Genomic DNA, 9,896 nt, shown 5'->3' with positions numbered 1-9,896 from the left:
ATCTCCCTCCTACATGTTCAAAACATTAAGGGCATGAGACGTGTCCTCAACCAAGGACAGAAAGCTAGAGCTTTGTTCAGATAGCTAGACACACTCTCTCCCTCCAAATGGGGCTTTCCTGGACCACTCCAGTTCCACTGTGCCCTGAGAAAAAATCACCCTCACCCCAGCAGCCCCTTACACACACACATAAAAGCCCTCAAACATCACCTGCCCCAGGTGCTTCTCTGCCTCTTGGTCAGTGGCAGGATCATCACTATGTAAATGTCTATGCAAATCCCCTGGTGTCAGCCGTCAGCTCTCTGGTGAGGCAGGGCCACCTTCTCAGACCCCCACTTTGCAGCCATGAGGCCCCAGGCCAGTGTAGTCTGCTTCCTGTTCTTCCTGCTGCAGGCTTTGACTGAGTCCACCAAGAATTCGGACTTCCACCTGGCTGGGGACTACCTCCTGGGTGGCCTCTTCAGTCTCCATGCCGACATGAAGGGCATCGTCCACCTCAACTACTTGCAGGTGCCCAAGTGCAAGGAGTGAGTCTCCAGTGGGAAGCTGGACATGGTGGTGGGGTGGTGGTTGGCCCTCTAGTCCTTGGGAGGCCAGGCCAGGGCCAGGGGTTTAGAACATTCCCCCGACTCATTGCCAAACCCTCTATCCTGAGATCTAGCCCAGTGGTCCTCAGGGAGGCTTCACAGAGTTACCGAAATCCTTGGTGATCGTGTTCTGAAACACTGAGACATGGGTCATCCCCACGTCATGCTTCTTGAGAAAGAGTCACAGGGTGTTTGAGCCTAGAAGGTCTTAGAGAGAGAGCATCAAAACCACTCTCATCCCCTTTGGTAAGTGGGGATTCCCAGTGGGTCAAAATCCAGTCTAGATATCACGTCTTAGGCCTTTAGGAGACAGACTGTAGGTTTCTGTAGCAGATTTCCTTTCTCCATTCTGTTTGGCTTCAGACTAGAGGAGAAATTTTGCATTTTCTAAGGATAGTGGGTGGGTAAGTAGAGGGACTTCTAGGATTGGAGAGCACTTTCTCTGCCCTCCTCAATCCATAAGAGTTTTAGGGTAGCAACATCATCTAAAGGCTGCATGGAGCCATGTTCATGCAAGCATGAAGGTTGGGCCTGGGGTTATAAAATATAAAACCTTACACAGAAGAACAACAAAAATGGGGTGATGCTCAATGGGATGGATCGACACAGTGGCTGCAACAATGGGCTTAAGCCTAGCAATGGTTGTGAAGATGGCACTGGACTGGGCAGGGTTTTGTTCTGTTGGATACAGGGTTGTTATCAGTTGAAACCGACTCAATGGCACCTAACAACATAAACTCACTGCCGTCGAGTCTGACTCATAATGACCCACTTTGGGTTTCTGAGGTGGTAAATCCTTACGGAAGTAGATTGCCCAGTCTTCCTTCTGTGGAGTGGCTGGTGGATTTGAACCACCAACCTTCTGGTTAGAAGTCAAATGCTGTTCTGGTTACCTTGTGCCACTCTGACAAGAATATACCACAAATGGGATGGTCATAACAAACAGGAGTTTATTCTCTTACAGTTTGGAGGCTTTAAGTCCAAGTTCAAAGTGCCAGGCTCTAGGGGCTGGGTGAAAGCCTCTCAGCCTTGGGCTTCAGCTCTGCCTCCAGCTCCCGGCCCACTGAAGCTAGAGGCTTTTCTTCACTCAGACAGCTGCTGGCTGCTGAGGCTGCCAAGCCCAAGGTTGACAACTAAAAAGGTACAGTCCTGATATTACCAAACTACATGGCAGGCCATTAGTTCAAGTCGATTGTTAAGTCCCAAGGTTGGCAGAGCATGGCAGGCTGCTGAACAACGACATGGCTACATGCAGGGTCCAAGTGTGCCATAAATGAGAGACCATTCTCCAAAGCTTCTGCTTATATACAGGAAGCAGACCACATTCCCTAAGGCAGCTGATCAGCTGCTCACAGTAGATTCCACAATGAAGTTGATTACTAGTCTCATCACGGGGAATACTACATCCGGCTACCCAGCCCCTCAACCAGGTCCAGCCAAGTTGACACACAAACTGAACTACCACAAATGCCTTAGGCACTGTGCCACCAGAGCTGTAGAAGAGATAAATGCATTCTGGGAGACAGGGAGAAAAGAGCTCAGTACCCATTTCCATGGAGTTAATTCTGACTCATAGCAGTCCTATAGAGCAGAATAGAACTTCCCCATAGGGTTTCCAAGGTTGTAAATCTTTACAGAAACAGACTGCCTCATCTTTCTCCTGCAGAGCAGCTGGTGGATTCAAACCACCAACTTTTCAGTTAGCAGTAGCAGTTGAATGCTTAACCACTGTGCCACCAGAGTTCCTAGGAGAAAAGAAGGGGGAGTGCAAAAGATGGTTGAGGGCTGACTATAAGTAGTGCACAAATTATATGATGTTGGTGGAAGACTTCTGCTGCCTGAGAATGGTGGGAGTGGTGGTGCTGGGGCTGATCTGACGCCTGCCGTACAGTATGGAGTCTAATGAAGGTGATAGTGGTGATGGAAGTGGTGGTGATGCTGGCAATGTTGATAACTGTAATACTGGTGATAATGAAAAGGGTGAAGAATGTGATGGGGATGGTGGTGGCAGTGGTGGAGATGGAGACGGTGGCGGTGATAGTGGTGATAGTGATGGTGGTAGTGATGGTGGTTGTGATGCTAATGGTGGTGGTATGATGGTAGTGGTGATGGTGGTGGTAATGGTGTAGGAATGATGGTCACAGGGATGTGGTATCAGTGATGACAGTGGTGGTAATTTTGTAACAGAAATAGTGGATGATGATGGTGATAGTGGAGATGGTGATGGTTGAGGTAATGGTAATGTAGAGTGGGTAATGCTGGTCACAGAGAGATGGTGACATTGTGATGATGGTCATAGGGATGGTGGTGATAGTAGCAATGGTAGTAATGATGGTGGCCCACAGGTACCATGGTATCAATGGTGGTCATACAATGGTGATCCTAGGGATGGGATGCAGTGCTAATGATGTGGTGAAAATGCCAGCATCTCCTGGAGCACCTCCTTCTTGGGCAACACTTTGGCTTTCCCAGAGCAGGGAGGAGGAGTCAGTTGGTTTTCTCCCTTCTTCCACTCCTCATTCTGCACCTGCTTCCTGCCCCACCCTGTTGTGGCCCCTCCAGGTATGAGATGAAGGTTCTGGGCTACAACTTCATGCAGGCCATGCGCTTTGCAGTGGAGGAGATTAACAACCACAGCAGCCTGTTGCCAGGCATACTGCTGGGCTACGAGATGGTGGATGTCTGCTACATCTCCAACAACATCCAGCCTGTGCTCTACTTCCTGGCACAAGAGGACAACTTCCTGCCCATCCAGGATGACTACAGCAGCTATGTGCCCCGTGTGGTGGCCGTGATTGGTCCTGACAATGCTGAGTCCATTAGCACTGTGGCCAACCTCCTCTCCCTTTTTCGCCTTCCACAGGTGAGGCCTTGGGAGAGGTATCTGGGGAGGGGGCAGAGAAGTAGTTGTCTGGAGGGCTCACTTCTTCCCACCGATCATGAGGGAACAGAGACAGAGTCAGGACTTAGCCCCAACCCCTGGCCTCCTTCTCCCTTCCTGGGAAGACAGCTGGACCTATTAGTTAAGAGTTCAGGCTTTGGAGGAAGGTAGACTTGGGTATGCATCTTGGCTCTCAGTCTTGGCCACACCTCTCAGCTCTGAGCCTTGGTCCCCACTCCCCTTTCCTCCTCTGCCTGTAAAGTGGTATACAAGTTCCATGCCAGGACCATCTGAAGACAAAAGTGTTCCTAGGAGCTCTGGTAGCATAGTGCCTAAGGCACTTGACTGCTAACCAGAAGGCTGGTGGTTCAAACCCACCAGCCACTCCTCAGAAAGAAGGTTGGGCAATCCTACTTCCATAGTGATACTGCCTCGGAAACCCAAGGAGGGGTCGCTATGAGTCGGGGCCGACTCAACGGCACATAACAACTACAACAACAACAACAGCACACAGTAGGTAATCAAAAATGTTATTGTTGTTATTATATAAAGCATCTTGTGCAGGACTGAAAATTCAGAAAGTGCTAAATATTATTGTGTAAAGTTGCCTAGTACAGGGATCCACATACTCGATACTCAAAATTATAATGATTATTATTACAGCTATTATGATCACCGTGATTGAAAGTGCCTAATTGAGAACTAGCACAGAGTATATTTTCATTAAAGAGCAGCCAGCACAAGACTTAGCACACAGTTGTTGCATGTCAATGAGTCAATTCCGACTCATAGCGACCCCACAGGACAGACTAGAACTGCCCCTAGGGTTTCCTAAGCTGTAATCTTTATGGGAGTCGATCACCAAGTCTTTTCTCTCTTGGTGGGTTTGAACTGCCAACTTTTAGGTTAGCAGCTGGAGTACTAAACCATTGTGCCAACAGGCCTTCTTTGGCACACAGCAGTTAGTTACAAATACTACAATTGTTGCTATAGCTTTTTTTCTTTTTTTTTTTTAATGTAAAGTGCGCTAGCACAAGGGCCTGACACATAGTAGATGCTCAATAAAAGGTAATGTTTTTACATGAAACGTGTAGTCCAGGGCTGAATTCACGTCTTCATTTATGTAACAATTATGTGTGGAACTGTAGTTCCTGGGTCTTGCAAATGGTTAACACATTAGGCTGCTAACTGAAAGGTTGGAGGATCAAGTCTACCCAGAGGAACCTGTGAAGAAAGACCTGGTGATCTACTTGCAAAAACTCAGCCGTGGAAAACCCTATGGAGTGTGGTTCGACCCTGACGCACATGGAATCACCATGAGTTGGAGTCAAGGGCAACTGGCTTTGGGAGGCAGAAACTGTTGAGGACACAGCAGGGAAGAAAACCAATGAAAATCACTTACTTATAGTGGGGAGAGCCAGAAAATAAACACATCTAATAAGGTGATAGGGAAAAGAGAGACTAGAGCAGGGTAAGAGGGACTGGGAGTATTGGAGGCGGGGCAAACTGGTAGAGGGAGATTGGAATTTCACACATGTGGGTCAGGTAGATCTCACTGAGAATTGGAAAAAGACTTAAGGAGATGGAGAAGTAAGGGAGGAGTATGTGGGTACCTAGAGGAGCATCCCAGGATGAGGGGTCAGCTAGTACAAAGGCTGGAGGGTGCCTGGTGTGTTCGCAGAACTAGGTAAGCAGAACTGAAACTGGGAGGAGGGTAGGAAGAGGGGAAATCAGAAAAGTGAGGCCTGGAGTAAATGATGGAGCCCTTTAGGGACCAATGAAAGGGGTCTAGCTTTTCCTAAGTGACATCAGGAGCTACTGAAAGCAGTAGTGTCACTAGGATTGGTGTTACCCAGCAAAGTAACTCAGAGTATTACCACCGCCTTGTGCAGACTGGCCAACAACACTCCCCTGCACCATGGGCAAAGCAGTCTGACCCTATGACACACAGCTCCCATAGCCCCTTGTCTTTCCCATTCGCCAAGGCAGAGACCCTCCTCTCCACACAATGACTGGCAGGTGAAGGGGTAGATGTGTAGGAGTGATGAGTTATCATGCTTGGTGACAGGTGATACCAACCCTAGTGATGCCACTGCCTTAGTGGCCCCTCCCCCGAGCAGCACTGGCCTGCCCTGGGGTCATCTTGGTATCACCCTCTCTGACAGTATCAAGGGCTAGGGTCCAATCCTCCTATACACCCCCAGTGACACCACTGGTTGGAGGGTTTTGAGCAGAGGAGTAATGTGACTGACTGCCCTGTTAAGAGGAGATTGCAGGGCATAAGTGACGGAGGATAATGCCATAAGCTGGGCCAGGGATGTTGACTTGGACTAGGATAAAGAAGAGAGGTGGTGGGCACTGGGCAGACACGTTCTGAAGGTAGAGTCAATTGGACTTGCTGATAGATTGTATGTGGCATGTGTGTGAGAAAGGAGTCAAGAAGGACTCCAAAGATTTGGATGTTAGTAACTGGAATGATGGGTTTTTCATCAACTGAGATGGGGAAGGTTGCAGTGAAACAGATTCAGGGGAGACTAGAAGTTCAGTTATGCATGTGTTAGATTTGAAGTGTCAGTTGTTGTTGTTGTTATGTGCCATCGAGTCAGCTCCTACTCTTAGGGACCCAATGTACAACAGACAAAACACTGCCCAGTCCTGCACCATCCTCACAATCCTTGCTGTACTTGAGCCCATCGTTGCAGCCACTGTGTCAGTCCGTCTTGTTGAGGCCCTTCCCCTTTTTCTCTGACCCTCCACTTTACCAACCATGATGTCCTTCTCCAGGGGTCCCTTCTGACAATATGACCAAAGTAGGTGAGACAAAGTCTGGCCATTCTCACTTCCAGCTGCACTTCTTCCAGGACAGATTTGTTAGTTCTTCTGGCCGTCAATGGTATTTTCAGTTTTCGTGGCCAACACTACAATTCAAAAGCATCAACTCTTCTTTGATCTTTATTAATTGTCCAGCTTTCACATACATAAGAGGCGATTGAAAATACCATGGCTTGGGTTAGGCACACCTTGACTAAGGTGACTTCTTTTCTTCTAAATACTTTAATGAGGTCTTTTGCAGCAAATATGCCCAGTGCAATATGATGTCTGATTTCTTGACTGCTGCTTCTATGGGTATTGATTGTGGATACAAGTAGTATGAAATCCCTGATAACTCAATCTTTTCTCTATTAATTGTTATGTTGCTTATTGGTCCAGTTGTGAGGATGTTCGTTTCTTTACGTTGAGGTATAATCCATATTGAAAACTGTAGTTTTTAATCTTCATTAGTAAGTGCTTCAAGTCCTCTTCACTTTCAGCAAGCAAGGTTGTGTCATCTGCATATCACAGGTTGTTAATGAGTCTTCCTCCAGTCCTGATGCTGCGCTCCTCTTCATATTGTGCAGCTTCTCAGATTATTTGCTCAGCATACAAATTGAATAAATATGGGGAAAGACACAACCCTGACACACACCTTTCCTGATTTTAAACCACACAGTATCCCCTTGTTCTGTTCTAACAACAGCCTCTTGGTTTATGTACAGGTTCCTTGTGAACTCAATTAAGTGTTTTGCAAGTCCCATTCTTCGCAATATTTTCCATAATTTGTTATGATCCACATCGTTGAATGCCTTAGCATAGTCAACAAAACACAGGTAAATATCTTTCTGGTATTCTTTGCATTCAGCCAAGATCCATCTGACATCAGCAGTGATTTCCCTTGTTCCATGTCCTTTTCTGAATCCAGCTTGAATTTCTGGAAGTTCACTGTTCATATACTGCTGCAACCAGTTTTTTAATTATCTTCAGTGAAATTTTACTTGCATATGATATTAATGATATTGTTCAATAATTTCCAGATTCTGTGGAATCACCTTTCTTTGGACTTGGCACAAATATTGATCTATTCCAGTTAGCTGGCCAGGTAGCCACCTTCCAAATTTCTTGGCATAAATGAGTAACCCCCTCCAGTGCTACATCAATTTGTTGAAACATCTAAATGGATTATTCCATAAATTCCTGAAACCTTATTTTTCACCAATTCCTTCAGTGGAGCTTCGACTTTTTCCTTCAATACCATTGGTTCTTGATCATATGCCACCTCCTGAAAGGGATGAACATCACCCAATTCTGTTGCTGCAGTGATTCTGTGTATTCCTTCCAACTTCTTTTGATGCTTCTTGCGTCATTCAATATTTTGCCCATAGAATCTTCAGTATTGCAACTCAAGGCTTGAATTTTTTTTCCCTCAGTTCTTTCAGCTTCAGAAATGCCGAGTGTTCTTCCCTTTTGGTTTTCTAACTCCAGGTCTTTGCACATTTCATGATAATAATTGACTTTGTCTTTTTGAGCTGCTCTCTGAAATCTGTTCAGCTCTTTTGTCTTGTCATTTCTTCCATTTGCTTTAGCTATTCTCCATTCAAGAGCAAGTTTTGGAGTCTCTTCTGACATTCATTTTGATCTTTTCTTTCTTTCCTGTCTTTGTAATGACCTTTTGCTTTCTTCATGTATGACATTCCTGATGTCATCCCACATCTCATCTAGTCTTCAGTCATTGGTGTTCAGTGTGTCAAATCTATTCTTTAGATGGTCTCTAAATTCAAGTGAGATGTAATCAAAGTAATATTTTGGCTCTTGTGGACTTGTTTTAATTTTATTCAGCTTTAACTTGAATTTGCATGTGAGCAATTGATGGTCTGTTCCACAGTCAGCTCCTGGCCTTGTTTTTACTGAAGATATTGAGCTTTTCTGTCGACAGATGTAGTCGATCTGATTCCTACATATTCCATCTGGTGAAGTCTGCATGTATAGCTACCATTTATGTTGTTAGAAAAAGGTATTTGCAATGAATAAATCGTTGGTCTTGCAAAACTCTATCATGCAATCTTCCATGTCCTTTCTATCACCAAGGCCATATTTTCCAACTACTGACACTTCTTTGTTTCTGCCTTTCACATTCCAATCACCAATAATAATCCATTCATCTTGGTTGCATGTTTGGTCAATTTCAGATTGCAGAAGTTGATAAAAATCTCTAATTAGTCATCTTTGGCTTTAGTGGTTGGTACATAAATTTGAATAATAGTAATTCAATAAATTTGAATAATTGTTCTTCCTTGTAGGTGTATGGATATTATCCTATCACTGACAGCATTGTGCTTCAGGATAGATCTTGAAACATTCCTGTTAATGATGAATTTGGTGCCATTCTTCTTCAATTTGTCATTCTCAGCATAGTAAACCACATGATTGTCTGATTCAAAATGTCCAATACCAGTCCATTTCAGTTCACTAATACCTAGGATATTGATCTTTATGTGTTCCATTTCATTTTTGACAACCTCCAATTTTCTGAGCTTCATACTTTGTACATTCCATGTTCTGATTATTAATGGCTATTTGCAGCATCTTCCCATTTTGAGTTGTGCCACATCAGCAAATGAAGGTCCTGAAAGCTTTACTCCATCAATTACATTGAGATTGACTCTGCTTTGAGGAAGCTGCTCATCCCCAGTCATATTTTGAGTGCCTTCCGACCCAAGGGGCTCATCTTCCAGAACTATATCAGATAATGTTTCAGGGCTATTCGTTAAGTTTTCCAGTAAAATATCAGACAATATTTCACTGCTATTCATAAGGTTTTCAGTGACCAATTTTTTCAGAAGTGGATGGCCCCATCCTTCTTCCCAATCTGTCTTAGTCTAGAAGTTCTGCTGGAATCTGCCCACCATGGGTTAACCTGCTGGTATTTGAAATACTAGTGGCACAGCTTCTAGCCTCACAGCAACATGCAGGCCACCACAGTAGGGCAAATAACAGATGAGTGGTGGGAGATGTCAGCTAGGCAGTTAAAAATATGAGTCTGAAGTTTAGGAGACTCAGGCCAGCCCTACACATTGGATGTTGTCAGCATGGAAATGATATATAAAACAAAGAGACTGGATGAGATCACCCAGGGAGGGAGGGTAGATGAGGAAGAGATAAGGAGCAAAGCCTGAGCCCTGGGGTCCTTGACGTAACAGAGGTCACAGAGAAGAGAAAGAACCAGCAAAGAAGGTGGAACAGCCAGTGAGTCAGGAAGAAAACCAAGAGAGTGGAGTGCTGAGGCCAAGGGAAGAAATGGGACTAAATAACAATGAGGATGAGGATGGAAGTTCTATGCTCAGAGACACATCATAAGTATCATTACCATCATGATGCAAAGCACTTAGTCTCAGGCCTGGCACATAATAGGTCATTATCGTCATTGCATTATCATGAAATCTCAGCCCAATAGTTAACAAGATGTACACGCAGACCACTCAACCCAGGATGACACACCCACATACTCTATGGTAATACATCCCTTAGAGCAATAGACTGCGGGGCACCAGAGGACCAACTTTCAAACTGAGGAAATGCAGGACAAACAGGAGTGCATAAATATTAGGGGCACA

General features: G+C 45.1%; 1 protein-coding gene across 1 annotated transcript in view; it reads left to right on the top strand.

Annotated features, from left to right (window-relative positions):
* The first annotated feature begins 345 nt into the window (after positions 1–345).
* Positions 346–9,896, top strand: part of TAS1R2 (taste 1 receptor member 2) — a 38,372-nt gene continuing 28,821 nt past the window's right edge. The window contains exons 1-2 of the mRNA XM_042780258.1: positions 346–527; positions 3,150–3,450. Of these exons, the coding sequence (XP_042636192.1) occupies positions 346–527; positions 3,150–3,450 (483 nt within the window). The remainder of the gene's footprint in view (positions 528–3,149; positions 3,451–9,896) is intronic.

This window comes from Orycteropus afer, unplaced genomic scaffold (assembly GCF_000298275.1).
Source record: "Orycteropus afer afer isolate SDZICR_OR568_19922 unplaced genomic scaffold, OryAfe1.0 scaffold00031, whole genome shotgun sequence".
Lineage (NCBI taxonomy): Eukaryota > Metazoa > Chordata > Mammalia > Tubulidentata > Orycteropodidae > Orycteropus > Orycteropus afer.
The sequence above is the reverse complement of the archived record's forward strand: the minus strand, read 5'-3'. Positions and strand labels throughout refer to the sequence as shown.